The 25,945-nt window shown below is 37.1% G+C and overlaps 1 protein-coding gene across 8 annotated transcripts in view; it reads right to left on the reverse strand.

Moving 5' to 3' along the window:
* The window catches only part of COL25A1 (collagen type XXV alpha 1 chain), a 556,443-nt gene that overhangs the window by 33,965 nt on the left and 496,533 nt on the right, over window positions 1-25,945 (reverse strand). For 6 of the 8 annotated variants that reach the window (XM_027837340.1, XM_027837336.1, XM_027837335.1 and 3 more), the window contains 7 exons: window positions 20,742-20,765; window positions 20,044-20,088; window positions 17,575-17,619; window positions 13,571-13,651; window positions 10,936-10,998; window positions 10,331-10,381; window positions 4,259-4,285 (listed from right to left, as the gene is read on the reverse strand). In XM_027837340.1, coding sequence (XP_027693141.1) covers window positions 4,259-4,285; window positions 10,331-10,381; window positions 10,936-10,998; window positions 13,571-13,651; window positions 17,575-17,619; window positions 20,044-20,088; window positions 20,742-20,765 — 336 coding nt within the window. The remainder of the gene's footprint in view (window positions 1-4,258; window positions 4,286-10,330; window positions 10,382-10,935; window positions 10,999-13,570; window positions 13,652-17,574; window positions 17,620-20,043; window positions 20,089-20,741; window positions 20,766-25,945) is intronic. The other 2 variants (XM_027837339.1, XM_027837333.1) reach the window with 1 other exon arrangement.

A 25,945-nucleotide genomic window follows, 5' to 3' on the forward strand; every position in this document is an offset into this window, starting at 1 on the left:
ATCTTTTTGGATTACTTTGCCTTTTAATGTGCTAGCTCTTTCCCACTTTGTGTCATAGCAGGTGCTTAATATCTGCTTTTTCATGCATTTATAATTACATAATTTATTTCATAATGGAATAATGATAATAGCTAAATTTTATATGGTGCTTACTATGTGCCATGCACTGTACTAAGTGTTTTACAATTATAATCTTGTTTGATCCTCAAAACAACCCTGGGAGATAGGTGCTATGATTATCCCCATTTTATAGATGAAGAAACTGAGGCAAATAGAGGTTATATGACTAGCCCAGAGTCAGACAGCTCATAAATGTCTGAGGCTAGATTTCAACTCAGGTCTCCTGACTGTGCCATATTGATACATGTGCCAAATTATATTAATTGTGTATGTGTTTACATTGGGAATTATCTAATGTTTCCATGAGATTGGAAAATGAAGATAAGATTTTTCCACTAACAAGTAGTCAACTATAGATAGCTCTGGCCCAAAGCCTTTGTGACTTTCATATGTAGACTTTAAATATACCAAGAACAGTCTCAAAAAACCAGGAAGGTAATATTTCAAAATTATACTCTACCATAACATCTCTGTGTATGGAAAAATTTGTAGTTATACTCCAAGAGGGGATAAGTTAGTTAAGGGATGGAGCAGTCCGAGGGGAGAAGAAATGTGCATTCTGGTTCCCTGGCGCTCACTGGTTTAATTTCCCTAATGTCCAACAAGGTGGACTGCCTGTGTTCAGGGAACTGTGCAAAATAAGAATTAATGAGAAGCTAAAAAAACTCACATAATCAGATTGATCATCTAACTTCAATTTGAGGTCCACAGCCCTGTATATGTAGAGATTACCAAATCATGTATTGAGCTCATAAGGACAAGGCCATCTTTCCTCATATGACATTATTCAGTAAGAAGTTTTGATTCATGAAAGTTGGGAATTAAGTAGGAAGATTTAACTATGAAAAATACCTGGTTTCAGAGGAACATCAAATCTGAAAAATGCAAATGGAATCCACTTGAAATTAACTATGGATTAGTAAATAGAATCATAGCATTTTAGAGATAGAAGGAACCTTAACTGATAACTATTTGAATAATATCATTTCAGATTATAATTTTTAAAAACTTTTTTATAATTGGAGACACTGAGGGCTAGAAGTGTTATGCCCAAACCCAGGTCATCTGGTTATTTGTGTTTCCAAGACACCATCCAGGCTTATGAGATATTTCCTCTGGGCTCACCATATCCTCAAGAGAAAGGAAGTTACTTGCTTCTGTATACTATTCACTCAGTCATTGTGCTCAAAATTTAAGAAGACTTTGATACCTTTGTCCCATCTTATGTGCATTCAGCTGTTGGGTCTGTCAGTCCTTGAACAATGCCTCATATACACTATTCCCCCTCCTTTTCATATCCACTGCCCTAGTCCAACCTCTAATTGCCTCTGTCCTGTACAAGTACAAATAGTGAGCGCACAGTGGATAGAAAGTTGGGCTTGGAGTCAGGATTAGACTCAAGTTAAAATTCAGCCTCAGACTGAATTAGCCATGTGACCCTGGGCAAGTCACTTAACCTCTGCTTCAGTCTCCTCAACTGTAAATGGGAATAATAGTAGCACTTACCTCACAGGGTTGTTGTGAGGATCAAAGAGACATTATTTATAAAGGGCTTAGCACAGTGCCAGGCACATAGTAGGTGCTTAATAGATGCTTATTTTCTTCCCTCATTCTCTTCTTTAACACATCTCCAGTCCTCTCCACTGCTAATCTATCCTTCAAATCCCTGTCAGATCTTCCATACGTACAAGAGATATCACTCCTCTGCTCAAAACCCTGTTGACTGCTGAATTAAGTACAAGGCTTCTCACAAAGTGACATCACTCTCTCCAGATTTTCTTACATTTTCCCTCTCTCCTAATCTTACATACACCCTTTCTCATACTCTGTACTCTAGCCAAACTTTAATACACACCAAACTCTAAATATGGGCTGTACCTGGAATGTCCTCGTCAGCTTTCTTCCCTTAGTTTTCTATCCCCCTGCAGAAATCTTTCCCATCTTTTGAGACCTAATTCATATGTTTCCTCATCCACTAAGGCTTTTTAGGTTCCCTTCACCTATAAATCACCTCTCCTTCCCTGGAGTTTCCATGGCATTTTTGAAACTTTTCATATATATTTATTCTATACTAGTGCAAGTTACATATATTTGTATGTAAGGCAGCTGGGTGATATGGTAGATAAAGTACTGGGCCTACAGTCAGGAAGACCTGAGTTCAAATCCAGCTTGTTAGCTGTGAGACTGTGGGTAAGTCACTCAACCTCTGCCTGACTTAGTTTCTTGAACTGTAAAATTAGGGCAGCCAGGTGGCTTGGTGGATAGAATGCCAGTCTTCGAGTCAGAAAGACCTGAGTTCAAATCCAGCCTCAGATAGTTCCTAGCTATGTGACCCTGGGCAGCTATGTAACCCTTTTTGCCTCAGTTTCCTCATCTGTCATATGAGCTGGAGAAGGAAATGGCAAACCACTCCAGTATCTTTGCCAAGAAAAGCCCAAATGGGATCATGAAGAGTCAGATACAGCTGAAAAATGACTAAATAACAACAAACTAGGGATAACAATAGCATCTACCTCTCAGGATTGTTGTGAAGATCAAATGAGATAATATTTGTGAAGTTCCTGGCATGTGGTAGGTGCTTCATAAATTCTTGTTCCCTTCCTTCTTATTCTATGCATATATACAAACATACATACATACATACACACATATATGTATATTACAACTATGTATTATAAGAGTTGTGTGTGTGTGTGTGTGTGTGTGTGTATGCATGTCTTATCTCCCCAATCAGATTGTAAACTTATTGAGGGCAAGACATGCTTTAGCTTTTTTTTTTTAATTTCCCTTGGTGTCTAGCACAGTACTTCATACACAGTACACAGATAAATATTTCTTGAGTTGTTGAATATAAACATCATTACCATTTCTCTAGTTCGGAGAGGGAAAGAGGTTTCCCAAATCTACTTTTCTTCAGTACAGTCTGGATGTCCGTCCTCAAAGGAAGCAACAGGCTTCCTAGGAAGCAGGCTCCCATTCTCTAAAGAGGCACTCTTGGAGGCAAGGTTGGTACAAGGATATTTTGACACAATAGAAGCAATGCAGAAGTTTTGCCAACACTTCTGGGTTGGGTGGACCTCTCTCTCTCATGCCAGTGGTTGCTCTTTTACTCCACTTTTGCCTACTTTTCTCCCTAGACCTTGAGATATCTGTGGAATTCTTTGCCTTTGCAAGGAGTCACATCACACTTTGAAGTAGGCCTGTCTCTTTCATTAGGTTTATTTTCTGCTCTCAGTATCCCATAGAGAGGTGATGCTCCCTGAGGGCCCTGGAATTAATCATCTTTACACTGCCTTTCACTGCTAAAGTTCTAACGTTTCCTCTTAACAAAGACAAAGGGCACGATGAGGTTATCTCTTCTGCAAAGCAGAAAGAGACATTACTGCTAAGCAGGGTGTCTAAGGGACTGTGTCTGGTTACGCTCTCTATCTCAATGAATATAAAACATACGTGTAATCTCAAAAATGCTCTATAGGGTGGTTGAAATTTGAAAATGGCAGATACTAAAAATTAAATGGAAATTCAGAAGTATGGTAATATCATATTCATAGTCGGATGGAATGAACGTTAGATTTGGAGACAGAAAATCTAGATTCAAATCCGCTCTCTGTCATTATTTATGTGGCTTTGGGCTAGTTACTTAAACTCTTGGGGCCTCAGTATCTTCATCTGTAAAAAGAAAAGTTTGCACTAGATGATGCTGAAACCCTTCTTAGCTCTAGATCGGTGAGCCTATTTAAACTTCAGGAAGCGCATATTAATAACACTCAGTGATTTTTAAAATGTAAGCTAAATTGGTTCTAAAGATAGCATGGTTACAAAGCAGCACCTGGGTTAGTCTGAAGCTTTGCATCAGCTCACTGTATGATGTGTTGATTTTTATTATCTCAGTACCATAAACCTGAGTTGTGCTTGGAAGAAATGCAAAAGAAGAAATCCATCTCTGGGAGATATCATTTAAATTTGCTGTGAGTCATTCTGCATCATAATATTTAAACATCTGGATGCTTAAAGGCTTAAAGAATATCACTGGTATTTGACAAATGAATGAGACAGAGACAAACATGCTTGGGTCATGCTTCACAATGATTAACAGAAAAAAATTTAACAGAAAGGAGCCAGGTAGTTATTTGATTACCTTTGGCCCAGGAAGTCCATGGGGTCCCTGGAAGTAGAGAAGAAACTTCCGATTAAGAACTAGACCACTATTTGTCATTTGTAATCAGAAACAACTTATTGGAACATATATATATATATGTATATATATATATAATCTGAAAATATATATAATACATTGTATAATATATAATATAGAAAATAGAAAATATAATATATCTAGATTATATAATATCTAATAATATAATACTTAGTATATATAAAACAAAACAGCAACAATGCACTTGTTTAGAGATATGGTTAGAGGAAGAGAGTTGGATTAGATTTTAGATGACCTTTTTACAGCTCTGTCAAATTTTGAAATTCCATCACAATAAGATTCCCATTAAGCAAATTATTTGTTAGTGGGGTAAAACGTGTCTGGGTACAGAGAAGAATAGGGGGAATTTAAGAAAGTATTGTCTAAGAGTTATTTTTGTGCTGTTTAATGGCATCAACATTGGAATGTAAGCTCCTTGAGAATGAGGACTGGTTATTAGTCATATCTATACCCCCACAGTGCCTAACACTGTGCCATACACATACTTCAGTTTTTAAGTGAATTCAGGAGCTTATTGCTATGGATACTTTCTGTAACAATGCAGATTTGGAGCCATTCAAAGCCATTTGATTCTTGTTCGTATTCTCCCACAAACCCATAATGAGTATACCCAACACTGGAGAAGCCTTCCTTTTAAATGAATGAATGAATGAATAAAGCATTTATTAAGAAATTATTACATACACAGTACTGTGCTATGTGCTAGGGATACAAATAGAAAAAGTAAGACACTCCCTGCTTTCAAGGAGCTCACATTCTAAAGATGGAGATAATACATATGGAAGATTTCACCTGCAAGTCAGATGGAAAGGTCTCGTTTTGTGACCATCAGGCTAGCACTTGGATTGTCTATGGGTTGTCTCTCACTTTATGTGTCTAGCCAACCTAATTCTCTAGTTATTCATTTCTTCAATATCTCTTATACCACTTTTTCAATGCAAGTAATACATATGCCCATCATCTGTCATTCCATTGTCCTCTAGATTGCCTGCAATCATGATTTTGGGGAATTGGGGTTTTCCATGTTCTGTGATTATATACTACTACCAAGAGAAAATGAATGGGTGTTTTAAAAAACTATGTGTGTGTATGTGTGTGTGTGTGTGTGTGTGTGTGTGTGTGTGAACATCTTGAAACCATTGGAAATACTGCACAACTTCCCAAATATAATCTAGCAGTTTCTTTTCTTCTTCTCTGGGCCCAGATTCCCAACCATCTTCAGTGCCTACCCAAGATATATGCACTGATGGACTAATTCAAGGGACTATTCATTTAACTGTATGCCATAGTGTGGATAATAGATATTTTCCATTCCATTTTTCATAGATTATTAGCATGTTCTCTTTTGATTGGTCATGTTTCACACTGGAGAGGTCCTAAGATATTCTGAGCTAACAAAAACATATGGAAGACTTCACCATCTATAAGGAATCCTTCTTCCCTTTGGACTCCAGAGGAACACTTTTGATGATCAGAGGCTTGAGAATAAAGTTATTTTGGAGATTGCTGGTATTTAGGGTTCTTATATGGTCCTAAGATATTCATGGTAAATACATGGTTGGAAAAGAGTCTTTAAGGTAATTTGCTCTATTGAATCAAATTTCTTTCAGTACCCAATAGAAATAAACACAGTAGGATCTACACCTCTCATCAATTATGTAATTAAATACATATTGCATATATATATAATTGTAAAAATATGGATAAAATCATCTGCAAAAGCCTATCTGTTTTCTTCTCATGTCTTCTGTGTGGATATTTCTTAATCAAGGTAAATTTTCTAATTCTTCACTGGTGCATTTTAAATGTTGAATTTTATTTTACATTTATGTTGCATATAGATTTTCTGGTTCTGCTTATTTTACTTTGCACCAGTTTTCTGTCCTTCCCTATTTTTTTCTGAATTCTCATATTTATAATTTTTCACAGTAAAAAAGATTTTATAAAGAAGGAAGACCAATCATATAGGTTAGTTAGTTACTGATGTGTTCTCGATTGCTTTTGGGAAGGAATAATAATAGCATCTGTGATTTTTTTACAATTGTTTGGTATTTTTCCTTCTTTGAAAAATCAATCCATTAATGCTTTCAGAATTATATAACCTCCAGAATGTCTTTCCTCTGTGTGTATATTGTCTGGCTGAGTCATGTTTTCTAACTTATTTTTCTCAATCACCATTTCTACCTTTCCAAATAGGACATTAATTACTGAGATGTAACCAGGTGATTGCTGAATTCAGTTCTGGTGGTTCCTTTGCTCTTGATAGTGAAACTAGAATGGTGTAGAAATACTGGCATATCTGTTCCATTTTGCTTCTGTTTGTTGACCCCCTTATATTTATCTGCTAAAAACACTCAGTATGTAACCTGGCTTGCTTGGATGTCACACCACCATATCTAAAGGCAATGAGAAAGATAGTTACTTGATCAGCTCACCCTGAAAGACACATGAAGAATATAAACAAAGACTATCATGAAGATAATTGAAATTTATGCTTCCAAACTGGTTATAGAGGGTGAAGCAGTAGAGGAATCCTACGAAGAACCTGACAAGATCTTCAAAGTGAGTCGGTATAAGCTTTGGTATTTGGTGACTTCAATGCAAAGGTCAAGAGAGTGAAAAATACGACAGAAAATATTGTTCAAGATTAAGAAATAAAAAAGGCCCAAACTTTACACTTGCATATTATTAATACTTCCTTCAAGAAGGGACGCACAAAGAGCACCAAATGATGTAAGAAAATGAAATTGACTGTATCTTAGCTGACAGGTTAACTGGCTCCTTAGATGAAAATAATTTCTGAATCAGCTGTCAGTGTGCAGCGAGAGCAAAGGTCAGAATCAACAACAAATGAGAAGAATAAAGATGAGATGTATTACGACACCTGAAATCTGACCTATTCTTTCAAGCTGCTTACACTGAAAAAAGGGGAAATAGATAAAGATACTGACTTTGACTGTCATTATCCATTACAGAAGTTTAACTAATACAAAGCAGTCACTACAACGAGGAGGTCAAAGGAGTCTAGGAACTATTTCAGGGAGCACTTGATCTCCTTTGCAGGTGAAGAGATGCTGAGTCAAGGGCAACACTAGTTTGGGATACAAACTTATTATGGAAGGGTATGGTGGGATCAAGGTGGAATTGCCTCATTAAAAAAATGTAAAGGAGGGGAAAACAAGTCTTGCATATAATAAGGGCTCATTAAATTTTTGTTGAACCGTTAAAATGATTGAAAACAACTTATTGAACACCTTCTATGTGCCAAGAACTGTGATATATGATTTACGTTTTCCTCTTGAGATCATTATACAGGTTGTCCTGAAACCCTTAGTGCAATCTTAAGCTATTAAAACTTAAAACTATTTTTTTTAGGCAATTAGGGTTAAGTGACTTGCCCAGGATCACACAGGTAGTAAGTGTCAAGTGTTTGGTCTGAGGCTGAATTTGAACTCAGGTCCTCCTGATTTCAGGGCCGGTGCTCTATCCCCTGCGCCACCTAGCTGCCCCTAAAACTTAAAACTACTAAAGCTTTAAACTGCACTAAGATTTTTTTAAATGGCCAACGTGTATGTGTGTGTGTGTGTGTGTGTGTGTGTGTGTGTGTGTGTGTGTGTGTGTGTGTATGTGTGTGTCCTCTGATAGAATGGAAATCATAAGAACCGTCCGAAAGCTGAAAACTGTGGAATATTGTCAATAAGGGGATTGGGACAGGCAAAAGGTCATGTTGGGATGGTGGGGAGTATATAAAAAAATATTGGGAAGTTAAGAGTAGAAAGAAATCTAGAATCTTAGGCTTTCATGCACTTAATAATAGATCTCTTAACCTGCAGAGATAACTATTAATCCTTGTCCAACTCTCTGCCCCGTTAGAAAAAAAAAAGTAGAATTTGGGCAGAGGAGTGAGCGCAGGCAAACTTCAATGGCTCAGTGATGACATATCACAGTATCAATCATTCTAATCACTTACTAGAAAGATCTTACAAATGAATGAATCAAGCTGCAAAATAATGCATTGTTAGGAAATTAATAAGAAATCCAGAGAGAGTAAGTAGACATTTGAACAAAACTATGCCCTTTGAATTCTATTTTGGCTTTTAATAAATATCTCAAAGGACTTTATTTAGAAAATAAGAGAGGGTAAATATGTTTGCATATAAAATCATAAAAAAGAATTTGTTCTGAAATAAAATATTGCGTGAATATGTGTGGCATTTTTTATTGCAACAATATGTTCACTTCAGACAGATTACTGAAAAACATTTTTCTGGAAATGGCTTGTTGGTTTATCAGAAGTCGTCTCCACCTTTAACTTGGCTAGAATGGATTTCACAAGAGCCATTACGAAGAATAGATGAACAGGATATAGTACCATTTCATTTCCTTTTCTCTAAAGTTTTGGGAGAGAGTGTTGAAGTGCCAACATCATAATTACTAGGCTTAATGGGCTAGTAATGGGCCCTAAGAAAGCATATGGAGGTGTCACCCACTGTAGAATGGAAGTGGTCATTTATGAGATGGAAGGATTGTGGCTGGTGCTACAGCTTGTGCCTCAGCTACTTTCAACCATTCTACCATCCTTTTCTGTAGTTAGTCAAACATTTATTAAGCTCCTACTATGTGACAGGCACTGAGCTAAGCACTGGAACACAGTAGAAAGGAAAAGTGATCACAGTTTATCATATAATAATGTGTATATGGATATGGCTACATATACATATACAATATATGTGTATATCTACATACACACACGCATATATATATATACACAGATACATAGATAGATAGACAGATAGACAGATGATAGATAGATAGATAGATAGATAGATAGATAGATAGATAGATAGATAGATTCCCTCCCCCCAGATCCAGTTGTTAAACATTTACCAGCATACCGCTGGGTAGTATGTGTGCACGTATAGACAGATATAGACATAGGATATATACACACTTATACATGTATATTTATATACGCAAAACACACACTCATTATACATATATGTATACATGTTTATGTGTATGTATACACATGTATTATATAAGCAACTGTGACCACTTTTTTGCATATGCATGTATATCCCCCCTGAGACCCAGTTGTTTTACCAGCACATCCCTGGGTAATGTGTGGGTATGTGTGTGGGTATAGATAGATATAGATATATGCAAGTATATTTATATATACAATACACATATTATACATATATGTACACATGTTTGAATGTGTATTTATACATACATATACACATACACACTATATATATACATATATATGAAAGAGATCTTATCTATTGAGCAATAGCAGAGATAGATTTGATGTTTTTCATTGCCTGCCTTGCTAAAGACTATTAAAAAAAATCCAACTGTACATGAAGCCTATTTACAATAGAAAGCAATTATGTTATGTAAAGCAAAACCCTTCAGAAATATTATCTGGTGGCCAGGATTTTATTAACGTTATATTGTTGAAGATGAGTAGAAGCTATCCCCAGGGGTTTGCTTGTAAATTGTTTAACAACTGGATCTCAGGAAAAACAACCTACTCAGGACACACTTTTAAGTTTAATCTGCATTATTCACTCTTCTCCCTCACTTTCTTAAGTCTAGACAATCAATTGAACAATACATCAAAGCACTAATGTATAGCCTTTGATGATTTCTGAGGTGTAAATTCTCACACCGAAATTTCAATAATCAGCTCTTGTCAAAGCAGTAGGAGCTAGCTCCTGAACCTACCTGTTGTCTTTTCACAAGGATTCCATATGTCCTTCAAAGTCAGTAACTAAGTCATACATTCATATGAGGGAAAGATACCATCTTAAGTCTTTGTAGCTCAAAGCACCAACTTAGTTTTTTTCTACGTGTTTTTTGGTGAATAAAACAAACGTGGCTGGCGATTCTTTCTGATCAACAAGATGGACCCAGCTGTGTTCAGGCTCTCTCTAGTTATATAGCTCTTAAATAAAATATTAGTTGCTGAAGAAAAAGAAGACTTACCATTGGACCTGGTGGACCGTGGGGGCCTGGTGGGCCTGGTGGGCCAATGATCTATACATTAAAAATAAAATGTGTTTATTTCTTTCAGAAAAGTTAGACTGAATCCCTGTAGTTTGCATCTCTCATTATTAGAATAGGGAGAAGGGCCTTGCAGGAAAGTGATGCATTAAATTCTCTATGTTTTAGATTCCTTCCATCAAATACCAATTAGTCCAAAACAGGAAACAACCAATTATTAAGAAATACCACAAATGCTACAGCTACTGCTCTATTTTCAAATAATCCAATGAGCAAAAACATGGCTCTAGAGAAAACTGGAAGTATGTTCTGCTTTCAGAATTCTACCCACAAGCAGTGATGGAAAGCCATTGATTTTTTTTTTCCTTGGAGTTAGACAGCCCTCTGAAAAATTACTTCCAACCTGTTCTCCTGAGACACCCATTGTACAAGGCTGACAGAAATTTCCTTTACAGTTTGACACACCAAGACATTAGCAGTTCCTACAGTTGTTAAACCATCTGGTGCAGGTCTGGGCTCAGTAAATGGAAGACCTGTTTTCCAGTGTTTTATGGACAACCACAGGAATACAACCGCAATGAACTTACAGAAGGTCCCTGTGGCCCCGGTAAACCAGAGTCTCCTTTTTCTCCTTTCATGCCATTGGCACCCTATGAAGAACATGAAGAAAAATTCACTTTAGTGTACATTACCCCCAAGTAACTGGGACCACCTGGGCTAATAGCAACTGCTATAATATTATACTATAATATTATAATATACTATAGAAACGGGCATTATAATATACTATAGAAACAGGCAGCTTATTTTCAGAAGGATCACAAAATTATGTACATTCAAAACACAAATAGTATCATCTCCTCTCTATGTTTAAACATCTTATTGAAAACTCCAAGTTCTCTTGGGACATATCAATAAAAAATACAGTAGAGATTCGATTTTTGTATTTTGCTCAAAATTTACTTAAATATTTCTCTAAATTGCAAATGAACACCTCACCTCCTAGGTTTTCCAATTAATTTAAATATGTTTGCAGACTACCTATACTTTTTTTCTTTTTCGTTAGAAGCTGATCTTCATAATTTAACGCTCTTTTACAAGAGCATGTGACAGGTACTGTACCCTAGGTGCTGTGGACACAAAGACAAACAAACACCAAAATAATCCCTTTCCCCAAGCATCTTCCATTGTACTAGAAACTTGATTAGGAATCTCCTTTGCCAGATCCTCTCCTAGATCCTACCTTTCAACCATGAGTGTCCCTTAGGGTTGTCTCGGTCCATCTTTACTTTCTGCCCATTTGATTGTCTTCTCTATCCTGAGAATTCTTAAATCTACCTATCTGGCCCCAGTCTCTCTGCTGACCTCCGTCCTTGCATCTCCAGCTGCCTTTCAGATATCTTGAACTGGACATCTGTCTAGTGGACATCTTAAAATAAACATGTTCAAGACCAAACTCATTATCTTTTCCCCTAACGTCTCCACCTGTACCATCAAGTCAACAACATCCTCCCAGTCCTTCAGACTCCCAAGGTACAGGTCGTTCTCAGCTCCTCACTATCTCTCACTCCCCTCCCCCATACCCAATCTGTTACCAAGACCTTGCAATCACCTTTGCAACATGTCTCAAATACACGTTCTTCTCTTCTCTGATACTGCCATCACTCTGATGCAGGCCCTCCTTAATTCACTCTTGGACAACTGCAGAAGCTTGTTGGTGGGTCTCCTTAAGCCTTAGTCCGTATCACATACTCTTTAATCCAGTGACAATGATCTCCTTGCTGTTTTTTTCCTTGAACAAGACACTTCATCTCTCAGATCTGGGTATTTTTTCTGGCTGTCTCTCATACCTGCAATGTTATCCCTCCTCATCTCCACCACCTAGTTTTCCTGGTTTCCTTCAAGTCTCAGCTAAATTCCCATTTTCTCCAGGAAGTCTTTCCCAACCTCTCTTAATTCTAATACTTTCCCATTCATTATTTTCTATTTACCTTGAATATAGTTTGTTTGCATATATTTATTTGCTTAGATTGTGAGTTCCTAAAGGGCAGGAACTGTCTTTCACCTCTTTTTGTATCCCCAGGACTTAACACTGTGCTTGGCACATAGTAGATAATTAATAATTTTTTTTTACTAAAATAAGAACCTCCATATAATCTTATAAGTGGCAGTCACTCTATTATTGATTGTACATCAAATCTAAACTCCATTCACCCCCTGATGAAAAGGATTTTACCCAAATTATCACTGCTAATTTGACAAGCATTTCACAGGAAAAAAAGGAGAGAAGTCTTTCCATAAACTTCAATTATACATCTACTTTTCCTACAAATCATATAAATTCTCAGGAAGGGTTTTTTGTTTGTTTGTTTTAACACATTTACAACGGAGTACCAAAATGCTCTTCGCCCCCCTACACCAGCCTCCATTATTAGGTACTTTAAAAACAGATTTATTTTATGCCTCTAGTTGACTTCCTGACATCTATTTGTCAAGTTTCTAAGGGGACTAATTAACAGGAATGTGGCCAAGCAAGGTTTTTCATTATTTCCTCCAATGAGCATGATTTAGAAAAAATGGGGAGGTTGTATTCTCTGATCAGTTAGTTGGATTCCTACAGAAAGTCAGCATGGCACAGTGCTAGCCTGTTCTCTAGTCCAGAGGACTTGGTTTTAAATTCCACCTGAGACACTAGCCATGAAAGTTTGTTATGAACTCTAAGATCTTCAGTTTTCTCATCTGAAAATGGGGATAATAATAGTACCTATCTCAGAGAGTTGTTGAGAGGATCGAGTAAGAAAGTGCATGGTAAGGTGCTTTGCAAGCTTATGTTTGAACTCCCCTCAGAGGGGAAGTGAACTTGGAGCTGACAGACAGGCAACCCCCAGCATTCTGGTGAATTCTGTCTGTCCATAGGTTTCTACAGAGTTACCCCTCCCACCCACAGCCACCTTGGTTTGGAGCATCATTATCATTACAGATGTTTGACAATACAATCTAGTATTCAGAGCTGGGGTAATAAATCAATACCCTCACCCTTCCACAGAAAAATCGTGTTGTTATCATTCTGGTTCTTGATGCTGACAAGTAATTTTTCCTAGTGATTTGATATTTCCTGATCTGGAAGTTAGCACGCACATGTGCATGTATACACACACACACACACACGCACACACATGCACACACACACTACTCCCCAAACCTTTATGTATACATACTCACCGGTAATCCAGGAAGTCCAATTCCTCCCTTTTCACCTGGCTGACCTGAATCCCCCATGTCTCCCTTTGAGCCTTTAGGACCCTAAAACATATAACAAATCATATGGACACCTGTTAGTCAGATCTTGGGTTAGGCATATTTCCAGAACAGCTGTCTCAACAGGCAGGTGAACAAAGACCTTTTTTTCCCCCTCAATGCTGGAATGACTATAATGATTATGATTCTGAATGGTCATATCCAGACCCCAGTAAAATTGCAAAGGCATGGACTCATAGAATGTCAGAGTTGGCATGTAGCTTAGAGACCATCTAATCCACCTCTCTCATTATATAGGGGAGGAAACTGTGAGACATAGAGAGGAGTGACTTTCCTGGGGTCACACATCTAGACGATGCTTTTATTACTCCCATTGCAGAAAGCCCATAAAAAGCCCATCAAAACTGCTTTTCTCATTTAAAGGAAGACCCAAAAGTGCTTTGCTCATTCCAGTGAAGTATGAAAAACGTGACATGGGGTGGTGGCAGACTGTGCCCTGATATTTGACTTCACTTTTGAAACTTGGCATTGTCACCGTTTATGGGAGCAAGGAGATCAGCTTAAATTTCAACAGGGTAACTCTCATTTGTTACACAATTGGATAGGACACTAGGGACTGGACTTGTGATTTCAACGGAATAAGGAATCTCCCAGATGAAGAAACTCTCTCTCTCTCTCTCTCTCTCTCTCTGTCTCTCTGTCTCTCTGTCTCTCTGTCTCTCTGTCTCTCTCTGTCTCTGTCTCTGTCTCTCTCTCTCTCTCTCTCTCTGTCTCTCTCTCTCTCTGTGCAAGTTGGCACATCTTCTGCAACACAGAGTCTTAGAGAGTCACCTAGAGTGCTGAGATGCCACATAACTTGTCCCTGGTCAGATAGCCAGCATATTTCAGAAGTAGAACTTGAATCCTGGTCTTCCTGGCTCCAAAGCCAGTTTTCTCTATACTACTTCATGTTGCCTGTCATAAAACTGGGTGCCAATTCAAAATTAAAGATCAAATATGTCTCTATTTTTTTCTTGTTGATATTCAGTTGTGTCCAACTCTTCATGGCCCCATTTGAGGTTTTCTTGGTAAAGATAGATAGTGGAGTTGCTTGCCATGGCCTTCTCCAGCTCATTTTATAAATGAGAAAATTGAGGCAAATAGGGGTAAGTGACTTTCCCAGGGTTACACAGCTAGTAAGTGTCTAAGGCCAGATTTGAATTTACGAAGATGAATCTTGCTGACTCTAGGCCTGGCATTCTGTGCCATCTTACTGAGGTTTTTTTTTTAAAGTGCAAGTAAATATTGTTGACATTATTCATTGAAATAATCAATTCCCCTTGCTGCTACAAAGTTTACTAGCCCCCAAATGCTTAATGATGTTTCTCATTTGTCATTAATGCTCCTCCTAAATGGTTTTTTTCATGTACCTTATCTAATTTTATCCTCTTCACAGTCCTTTGAAATAGGCAGTGCAGACATTATTCTACCTATTTTACATATAAGAAATGGATAAGTTTGTCTTTCATCATGCTGAGAGGATCACTGGATCATAGCTGCAGACAACCAGCACTGAAGCAATTTCCTTTGGGAAAGAATTGTCATCAACGAACTGTCCCTGGTCAAGTCCTGATCAGACTAGAGATGGCAGGCATGCAGCCAGAAGGAAGTGTTCATTTCCTTTTAGGAAGCATCATAGATGCTATGCCATAGCCTCTGAAACTACAGAAGTGTCCTTCTCTAGGTTCTAAGCAACTGAAGGACAAGAATAGTCTTTCCTTATTCTTTACCTGGCTTTATAACACCTGGTACAGAACCATGCATGTAACTTAATAAATTGTCACAAATGAATCAACAATTATGAAGGAATCTGTTGGACCAGTGTTTTCATAGTTTATGGATCAGTCTGATCTTAACTGTATCTAGAAATCTTATCCTAGTGTGATTTCCCTAAGTGAGACTGGATGATAGAAACACAACAAATATTTGTGAATAAATTACAAATAGGAACAGGTTCCTACACAGACCCTAGGACAGCCAAGCTATCATATCGAGGTGGTATGATCTTTGGTTTTCAATGCTGGCATATCTTTACATCTATCCTTGGTAATTATTGACAGTGAAGATCATTAATACTAAGTTTTTGTTTTGTTTTTATCTAGACCTGTGATTTCATTTATGTAGGAAACTAACTACCAGTGAGGAAGTTCCTTTACTGATAGCAGTTAGGTGGTGCAGTAGATAGATACAATGCTGGACCTGGAGTCAGGAAGACCTGAGTTCAAATCAGCTCTCAGGCACTTACCAGCTATGTAACCCTGAGCAAATGATTTAACCTCTGTCTGCTCCAGTTTTCTTATGTGTAAAATGGGCATAATAATAGTACCAGGCTTTCTGTGATGATAAGGGGGTAGCAAAAGGTAAGGGAATAAGCATTTATGTAGCCTCTACTAATGTGCCAATCACCATATGTTCTTCACAAATATTTTATTTGACATTCACAATAACTATAAAATGAAACAATATTTATAAAGTGCTTTGTAAACCTTAAAGCACTACATAAATGTTAAGTATCATTATTATCATCATCGATGAGATAAGTAACTTCTACTGCCTATAGTCTATGAGAGTTTCCAGGGACCACCGAAAGGTTAGATGATTTGTTCAGAGTCATAAAACTAACGTGTCAGGGATGAGACTTGAACCTCTGAATGACTCAATCTAAGGCCAGTTCTCTATCCACCATGGAGCTGTCATTATAAGATGCAATAAAGCTATCCTAAAGATGAAGTCCTCTTCTAAGACTAGTTGAAATAGGAACATGATTCTTTAAAAAAAAAAAAATCAAATGTGACAAGACAGTGATGCATACAGGAATGAGCGTTGCACTTGAACACCAAAGACCTGGGTTTTAATCCAAGATCTGATGCTTGAGACTATAGGCAAGTCACAGAACCTCTTTGAGATTCAGTTTTCTCATCTGTAAAATGGAAATAATGTGCTCTATTGAAAAGGTCTCTGGGATGGAAAAAAGGAAACCTGAGTTCTACCAATGAGCTTTGTGACCTGGGACAACTCCTTTTTCCCCCTCTCTGCTTCATGTCCACAAGTTCCATGTTCCATCCATGCTAAAAAGAATAGGGTTGGACTAGATAATTTCATGATTTCACTCAGCTCAAAGACTATATGACATATATAACATATTATGAACATCATTCTTAAAATAGAGAGCAATATAGGGTCTGCAAATGGTACCCAGTACAATGATACCGAGGGCCATTGGCACAGAACATCTAAAAAAATCATTTCTTCCTTAATTTGTTACTGAATGAAAAGGGTTTGTTCAAATGATATGGCATCTAAATCTTGATATGTTATTTTGTCTTTTTCACTTTGATCCAAGGCCTGCCTATTTCATAAGGTTGTTGAGGCCAAAGCATTAATGTAAAATTATTACACAAGTACAAAGTGACATTGATACCAAAGAGAGGAAACATGGTGTAGTGGTTAGAAGACCTCAGTTCTAATACCATTTCTGATGCTTATTAGCTATGTGACTGTAGACAAGTTATTTAATCTCTCTGAGCTAGGGTGTCTTCATATGTTAATGGGAATAAAAATAATACTGTCCTGTCTGCCTCATAGAATTGTATGACTCCATATGCTGTGAAGCTTTTTTTTTTTGCAAATACCTAAGTGCTACATAAAGAGCAATTATTATTACAAAAAATAAAATAATTTACAGATTATAACCATTATTATGTCTAATGTTAAAGCATCAAATAAGTTATATTTTCTGAAATCAAATATGATCTTGAAATAAAATATGATTAATTTAAAATGATGACTAAAATAAATAATTTCAAATCATTTGTCAAACTGTGTGATGGTCATGGACCAGGTTTTATGGATCTTAAGTTCCTGTCTAATAATGAAAATAGAAGTAATGGTACAACAGCAACAGCATAGATGATATACTTGGGATATACCTGTTCACCATCAACTCCTGGTGTTCCCGGAGATCCTGGCTCACCCTGTTAAAAAGGAAAAATTAACAGTGTTTCCCTGGTCTCCATTCATCATTTGCTTCGCTAAGTAACAACACACTCTAACCTATCAGATGGAATAAATTAGAATGATCCAAATCAGAACCGGATAAGAAATTCTGACATCATAACACATGTTGAACTTGGGAAGTGGGAATTTTTGAAAATCATTCACTTCAGTGCTTGCATATAGTAGCTAGGACCCAATGCTACATTTGTGACAATAGAACTAGGCTAAATATTTGCAGTAAGAGTAAACTCATCAAGGAAATTTAAAGGCAGGTCAGGCCATGCCCTACAGCAAAAATCTATAAGCCTGAGTTAAGTTTTTTTTTTACTTCAAAATCCTCTATACTCTCTCTTGGCAACCCAGGGTTGGAACAAAGTCAAGCACTGACATTTTCCCAAAGCATAATAAGCGATGCTTCTTGAATTTACAACTCTATTTTAATTGGCACAGTTTTCCTTTGTTTTGAGACTAGGTCTCCCTCTTCTCCAGGCTGGAAGAACAATGGCAACTCACAGGCATGGAAGCTCTGATTTGCTCTGTTTCCTACCCAGGATGGCTCTCACTACCTTAGATAACCTGACATCCCTGCCTCCCTTTGCTGGGGCCTTACTATATTGGGTTAAACTTAGTACCCTTAGCCTACTGCAGCTCAGAACTTCAGAGCTCAAGCAATCCACCAGCCTCAGCCTCCCTAGTAGCAGCTATCAGAGGACACCGCCATTCCCCAAACTGGCACTCTTTTAAATACTGATTGCAAAATGATAACCAGTGTGAATATGTTGTTATTTAAGAGTTATAATTATTGGAGAATACAATAAATGAAAGAACATGTGGTTATAAAATTACTTCTAGGTAAATTTAACATCCTACACTATGCTAGGAAGGAGCTACTATTTACAGTTCACATTATGTTGGTATTTCTTGATTTACTTTATGCTACAAGTAGAATGATTTATATTTTTTAATTGAAGCCATTGAAAATATTAACTTGTGCCTCAGACACCAGACCAAGGTTTATTTAATTTACAGACATCTGGTCATATTTCATTTGGAAAGACAATAAGATTTCATGAAAGGTCTGATAATATTTATTATGGAGATAGTGTTTATGTGAAAAACAATTTCATAGGCTGTACATACTTATTATGTTTTAGGGAGATGTTTTGATGTGCCGTATATATTTGAATCTGTATCATAAGACATCATCTATTAAATTCTATGGATCAGATTCTCTGACAATCATCCATAACTATCTACAAGTGAACTTTCTAGAGCTTAAACGATCTGCCAAACAGACCATTTTTCAAGGAAGTGGGCTCAAGTTTGTATTTTGTAGAAAGATTTGGTGTGATGGAATAAGAAACCACAAGATGAAATGACTAAAGCTGCTCTCATTGATTGAAAAACAAAAGAAAACAAAACTGAGTTTTGTGGGCTACAACATAATTTTAAAGCTTTTCAGGGCTTATTTGGGAAAGTATGAAATTGAACATACGAAATCCATATGAGGAGAAAAGGGCTGTTTTATTTTGGAGTTCTTTCTCTCTATTATAGTAGCAAAGTATAGTTGAACACAAATGGCATGGAATACTGTTAACAAGGTGAACTGGTCAGGTCCTAGCTTTGTTCACTGACTAAATAGCACTCAGTGCTGTCACTTTGGGCTGGATAATGATTGTTTTTCTAAGCATTTATCCCTTTAAATGTTTAACCCCATATGTTTATAGGGAAATGTAATCCACATGTATGAATTGATTGACCCTTCACTCACCAGAATTTTGTAATTTGACATTCAAGAATTCAGAAAGTACGATTTTGCCAAGAAACAAAATGCTGAATGAAACCAAAATAGATGGCAATTTAGTTGAACTCCAAAGTGGAAATGGTTACTAAGCACGATCAAATTATTTCATTACTTCTAATGCAACATGAAAACTTTTTGAAACTCTATACCCAATACATGTAGGGTATTCAGCTGAAAATGCCTTTGTATTTCCTGTCTACCATATCACCATCACAACATCCCTAGTCATGCACTGAATCACATGGCACATCTGCTTTTAAACACACAAAGATGGCATCGTGCCCTTGATGATGGAAGATTTTAGCAAGTAGAGAGCCTTTAAATGCATAAACAAAGTGGTTTGAATGATCACGAACAATTTAATGACAATTAAGGAGACACAACCAGAATCCTGCACATTCAGAATTGAAGTGATACTTTTTTTTAAAAAAATGTCAGATTCCTACTTTAGTTCATTGATTAAATTTCACCCCTTGTTTCTGTCTCTGTTTTTCCCACTGAAACTACTGCTGACCTTCAAGGATCCTGTCTACTTTGGAGAACTATGCATGGATACATGTACATATTGCTAATGGAAACAAGTAAAATAAAAGATAACCTTTGGTCCCTGCAATCCTTGTGGTCCAGGAGGTCCTGGGGGTCCCTAAATCAAGAAAGGAACATAGATGTCAAAAATGAGAGCAGGATTAGGTACCAAAACAACTCTAGAAAGCAGCTAGTACACAAACATTACACACAAAAACAATGATTGTGATAAAAACTGATTTACAGCTTGGAATAATCCTACAGGGCATTAACAGATCGCTAAGTTAGGAGAGCTCTGTAATTACATATGTTAATGATAAACACAAACATTTAGGTCAAAGTAGCAATGGGAATTCTTTGGCAATGGAGGTTTGCCACTAGGCTCTGGATTCATTGTTTTAGGACACTCAGCCTATAAATATTTACTTTTCTGGATGTTCCCTCCCTCTAAGCCAGATTTTATGATCCTTTAAGGCCATAGCTGTGACATTTAATAATAAGTTTCCACTGGCTTCATCTCATAATATAATCTCCATGTTTTAGCCATGTTTTCTTTTATAAGGTAAAAGAGACTTTTTTTTTTCCTGCCATGAGATAGAACTTAGTATAATTCAACCAGGGCTAGCATGATGTAGGAGTTTATTACCATGAGGAAACCCAGAGATAAATATCAGGAAATAAGAATAATAGAGGAGTACCATTATGACCAACATGCAACCACACAGAAGAGACACATTTATGAACTGGAGGAAAACATGCAATAGGAATTACCGTGACAGTTAAGGTAGTAATCCTCTGTTGGAAAAATGCATTGACAAGACAATGTTATCACTAAGGCAGATTGAAATATACTACTACTTTTGCTTAATAATGAACTCTTCTGAGGATGCACAGAAAGATGAGTATGTCCTGTATCACCAACTGCCTATTAGACATTTCAAATTGGATAAGTTGACATCTCAAACTCACCATCTCCAAAACAGCACTCATCATTTTCTCCTCCCAAATCCATCCCTTTTCTGAATTTCCCTATTGCTGTTGAGAGCATCACCATTCTCACAATCACCCGGGCATGCAAAACCTTGGTATCACCTTCAATTCCTTAGTCTCATTCACACATATACAGTCTGTTCCCAAGTCTTGTAATTTCTTTCCCCATAACATCTCTCACATTTATCCCCTTTATGATACAGTCACCACTCCAGTTCAGGCTCTCATCACCTTTCATCTGAACTATTGCAGTAGACCCCCACTTGGTCTCCCTACTTCAAGTTTCTCTTTACATTAATCCTCCTCACAGCTGCTAGTGATTTTCCTCAAATATAGGTTTGATCAATTCATGCCCATCCCCCAAACTCAATAAATTCCAATGGCTCCTTATTACCTCTAGAATCACATACAAAGTCATTTGTTTTGCATTAAAAGCTATTCACAACCAAATGCTAATCTTCTCAGTCTTTTAACAATCCACTCCTTTTCTCCTACTCTATACAGTTTTATGTTTTAGTAGCTTAAAAACTGCACCAAAACTTTTAGAACACTGTAGATTTATCTTAATATGCTAATTCATACAGATGTTAACTCTCCCGTTAGAAAACAAAGAATAAAAATTAAAAAATTAAAATAAAAAAATAACAAAAATTAAAATCAAGGGAAATAGTTAAATATGAAAAGCCAACAGGACTATGGAGGAGGGACAGTGTCTAGAGAGAAAAAGGAATAAAAATTCTTGCCATCAGATCCTCCCTCTGACACACAATGTATGACCCTGAACATGTCACTTAACCTTCTTAGTGCACCTAGGTACTTTCTAAGAATAGAGGTCAACATGCTTTGACAAAAAGAATTCCATAAGTGGAAGTTCCTATACTGATGAAAATTATAGGTTTATAACCAAAAAATATTTAAAATGAGAAAGTTGTGTTTTAGGTACAGGGGAGCACTGGTTATTTCCTACCTCTAAAAATACATATGTAGTATGGAAGTTTGTTATTACAACCACCAGCATGAGAGAACCTTGACATTTACTGAGTTTCTTTCTAGGGAATCTTGCAATAGGGAATTCCATTTTTGCTATATTACAATGATCATCAATGCCCATTTTCTCTCCTCTTGGGCCTTTTGGGTACCTTGATTAAGCATGTGAATTAATAGAGTAAAGCTGCCACATACTGATTATAATAGTACGGAGAGAGTACAGTAACAAAGCAAAATTATGCTACTTGAGGAGGGAGTGTGAGCTGGCATGGCTCAGTGTGAATATTTAAGCCTGCAAATCACAACTCCAAGAGGATTGATTGTTTCCTGTAATAGCTTTATTGAGTCTGCTTCCTCTTCAAAAGTTCTGAAGAAAACCACTTGGGAGAAAACTCTTCAGTGGCTCTGCTTGCTATCAGAATAACTGAATTTCTTCATCTCTAAAGCCCTGGCTTAGAGGACCCAGAAGGTCTATTGATTCTCATTATTTTAAAAATCCATCCTGTAATCTTAGACTTTGCTGAGACCTGGGGTTTGCTTCCTGGTGTTTATCTGGAGGACTTGTGAAAGTCATTTTTTAAAAATCTTTCTCTGACCTATATTTCTCACTTGCATCTCAGAATTGCAGGAAACTTACAAATATCATTATTTTTTAAAAAAAATTTTTAATCCTCTTTCTTGGTTTGGGTATTTGATTCTCAGTATCATTCTTGATCTTGATATTTAGCTGAGAAATAGCTGTGGTGTAGTAGGTAGAGAGAACCAAACTTTGAATCATGAGGATCTGACTTCAAGTCCTGCTTTCGACACTTTTTGGCTGTGCCACCCCTCAGGCACCTCTCTAAGAATAATACAAGGTGTCCCCAAAAGTCTTACTACAATTTTAAGTTATTAAGGCTTGAAATTGCACTTAGATTTTTGGGATACATTGGATAAGTTGTAGAACAAGTATCACTATATAGGAAATTTCATCGCCACAGGTTCCCTATAAAATGAGATTATAGGTTCAGTCCAAATGAACTATATGTGGCACAGGTGGTAGGCCAGTCATGGGAGTAGTCCATATACTTCCTTAGTATCTAGACAGTGTCAGGGGATATAGAGTAAACCCATTGGGCCATTGGGAAGACCCCTCTGTGGGCAGTTTCTGTAAGGCTATGGATAAGAGTCAAGGAGGTTGAGAGGGCAATGGATGGATTGCAGTTCGCATTTCTAGAAGGAGTAAAAACATTGGTGAGATCTCAGATTCATCAAAGTAGTATTTAATTAAACAACCCTAACAAGTCTCTCAGTGACATCATCTCTATAATAAAATTGATTGTGTTCATTTCAGCCTTGATCAAAAACATGACAGGTGATTAAACCTATACACCTCTGAGATAGAAAATGGCTATAATTAAGAATTCAGTTTAAAAAAAAAACCCATACAAATACAGTGTTTCAGCAAATATGAGAATGGACAATACTGATGATTCTGGAAGAGGTTACCTAGGAAAGAACTGCCTGGACTGGTTTTGTAGATACTAGGGGCACAATTCTTAGTTCCTTCATTTTAAATGACTGTTTTTTGTTTGTTTCAAAGAAGCAATTAGAAAATGAGAGAGAGAGAGAGAGAGAGAGAGAGAGAGAGATCATTCTTTAAAATGTTACTTTTAAACAGGAAAACAGAATCAAAACCAGAGGGTGGAGAGGAGAAATAATCTAGTCCATCTGCCTTTCGTAATATTTAAACAAAACCAAGCAGATGAACAGATAGCACATATAAATCACATTTTCTACCTAAACTTGAAAATATTTTTCTTACCTTTCATAAATATGATGGTGTTTTTTTTCTTTTTTTTTGAATAGTTTTATGAGTTGCCTAATGAATGATATACCTGATAATCTGAAAATGTTGCTTGTAGAAGCTGATGCTAACAACTGAAACAGCTAACAGATTGCCTTGAAAACAGCAATATAGTTAAGTTTCCATGGTCTTGAATAGGCTTGAAACTTATGCAGGGCAATTTACTGTTCATCCTGCTAACTTACAGGACAAATGACCAGCAATGAAGCCAGCTTCACAGGTCTGCTGTTTTTATGGTCACCTGGAAGCGCCCACATGCAACCACACGGTGCATCCTAACACCTGCAACTAAATATGCATTTTCTATCTAGTCCTGTAAAGTTGAAGATACATAAACCCAGCAGGGTTCTCTCTTGAACTCTGGTAGTAATTTGAAAACCATGGCTTTCAGTGGTGATAGAATAAGAAGTCTTGTTCTCTCCAGTGAGACATGAAATGAAATGGGAAGCATGAACTACAGCAAATATAAATTGGCTTGAGCCAGCCAGGCTGTTCGGTAATTTATTCCCCAAGAACTCCCACGTGAAGCCCTTTAGAATCAAAGGCTGTTTTGTCCCCTGTGTCCCATAATGATGCCAGATTGAAATTACCTATCACTGATTCTGCCTTACACCTGAAGAAGAGGTACAGTTTATGAGAAATATTAAAGCTTACGTTAGGAAGCAGAGGGTTTTTTATTGCTAATTGCTCGAAACTTAACTGCCTGGCAAATTAAAATGAAAACAAATGTCTGGAGTGCAGGCTATGGAATGAAATGATGTATAATCATTTGGCTTTATATTATCAATGTGGTACCTTGTAAATATACTATATCTTGTACATTTTTCAATAATAGCTAGCATTTATAGAGTGCCTTAAGGTTTGCCCAGTGTTGTACGTATGGACCCATTTGATCCTCACAATAACTCTGTAAGAGAGGTGCTATTTTTGTTCCTATTTTACAGATGAGGAAACTGAGGCACAAAGGTATTAAATGATTTGCCCATGATCACACAGCTAGGGAATGTCTGAAGCAGGATTTAAACTCAGATCTGACTCCAAGTGTTCTAATCTGCTATGCTACTTGCCTTTGAAGGACATGTGATGTTATACTCTTCATTTATGCGTATAAATTGTAACCTATTCATGTCTGAAATTCTTTTTTAAATCTTTCCATAAATTCTCTGTGGAGGAGATATCCTACATATTAGTGTTCTTCTAGGCCTTTTACTGTTCCCAAAATATGAGTGACATGTTGGCTGGCCATCTGTTACCCTCACTCTTGTCATGTCCTTTTCTAGTCATACGTGTCTTTGATGGTATCTTATATACTCTTTGTGCATGTGAGACATTGCTGGAAATAGGTTGGAGGATACTTTACCTACATTACATCTCTCTCCATTGTCCTTTGGATAACCCCAAATTTTGCTTTTTTTATACACAGTCACATAAAATCACAAGTATCTGCTGTTCTCTATGCCATCTTGTGCCTCTGTTGCTTACGTAGGCTGGCTAGAACTCTTAATCACTGCCAAGGCTCAGCTTAAATGCCTTCTCTGACAAAGGTTATGACAGCCAAACAAAAACTGTGGACATTTATACCAAGCTAGAAACACTTGAATTATGGTCCAGATTGCTGGACTGCTATCCGAGGACCAACTTAGCTATGCATGAAGGGTCTAACTGCCAGTGGACTGGCCAACAAATAATAAAATTTTTGGCCATGCTAAGCCCTGCAATAGCTACAAATAAAAATTAACCTCCGCTCTGTGTTAGTAATGGAACAGTGAAAAAGGAGGTAGAGGGCACTATGTTCTAGCCAACCTCAACTCTTAGCAGTTCCTGAAATTAATATTTCATTTCCCACCTCTGAATTAGCACAAGCTATTCCCTATGACTGAAATGTACTTTCTTCATTCATTCAAGTGGCTCACATTCCTCTGATATTATAATTTCCCAACGTTTCCTCCTTCTCTCCAGTCTCTGAGTGTGCAGAGAGGAGCCAAGGCAAACCGCTTGACATGTACCCTTGATCCCACCCTTCCTGCCTTCTCTAGCAGATTATTCCTGACATTAGCCTCATCCTCTAATTTTCAGTCCTTTCCTATTCCTTCCCTCCTTCCTAGATGTCTACAAACATAACCAAATTTCTTCCACCCTGAGAAACAAAAAC

The sequence above is a fragment of the Vombatus ursinus genome, unplaced genomic scaffold (genome assembly GCF_900497805.2).
Source record: "Vombatus ursinus unplaced genomic scaffold, bare-nosed wombat genome assembly UNPS02014821.1, whole genome shotgun sequence".
In the NCBI taxonomy this organism is placed as follows: Eukaryota; Metazoa; Chordata; class Mammalia; order Diprotodontia; family Vombatidae; genus Vombatus; species Vombatus ursinus.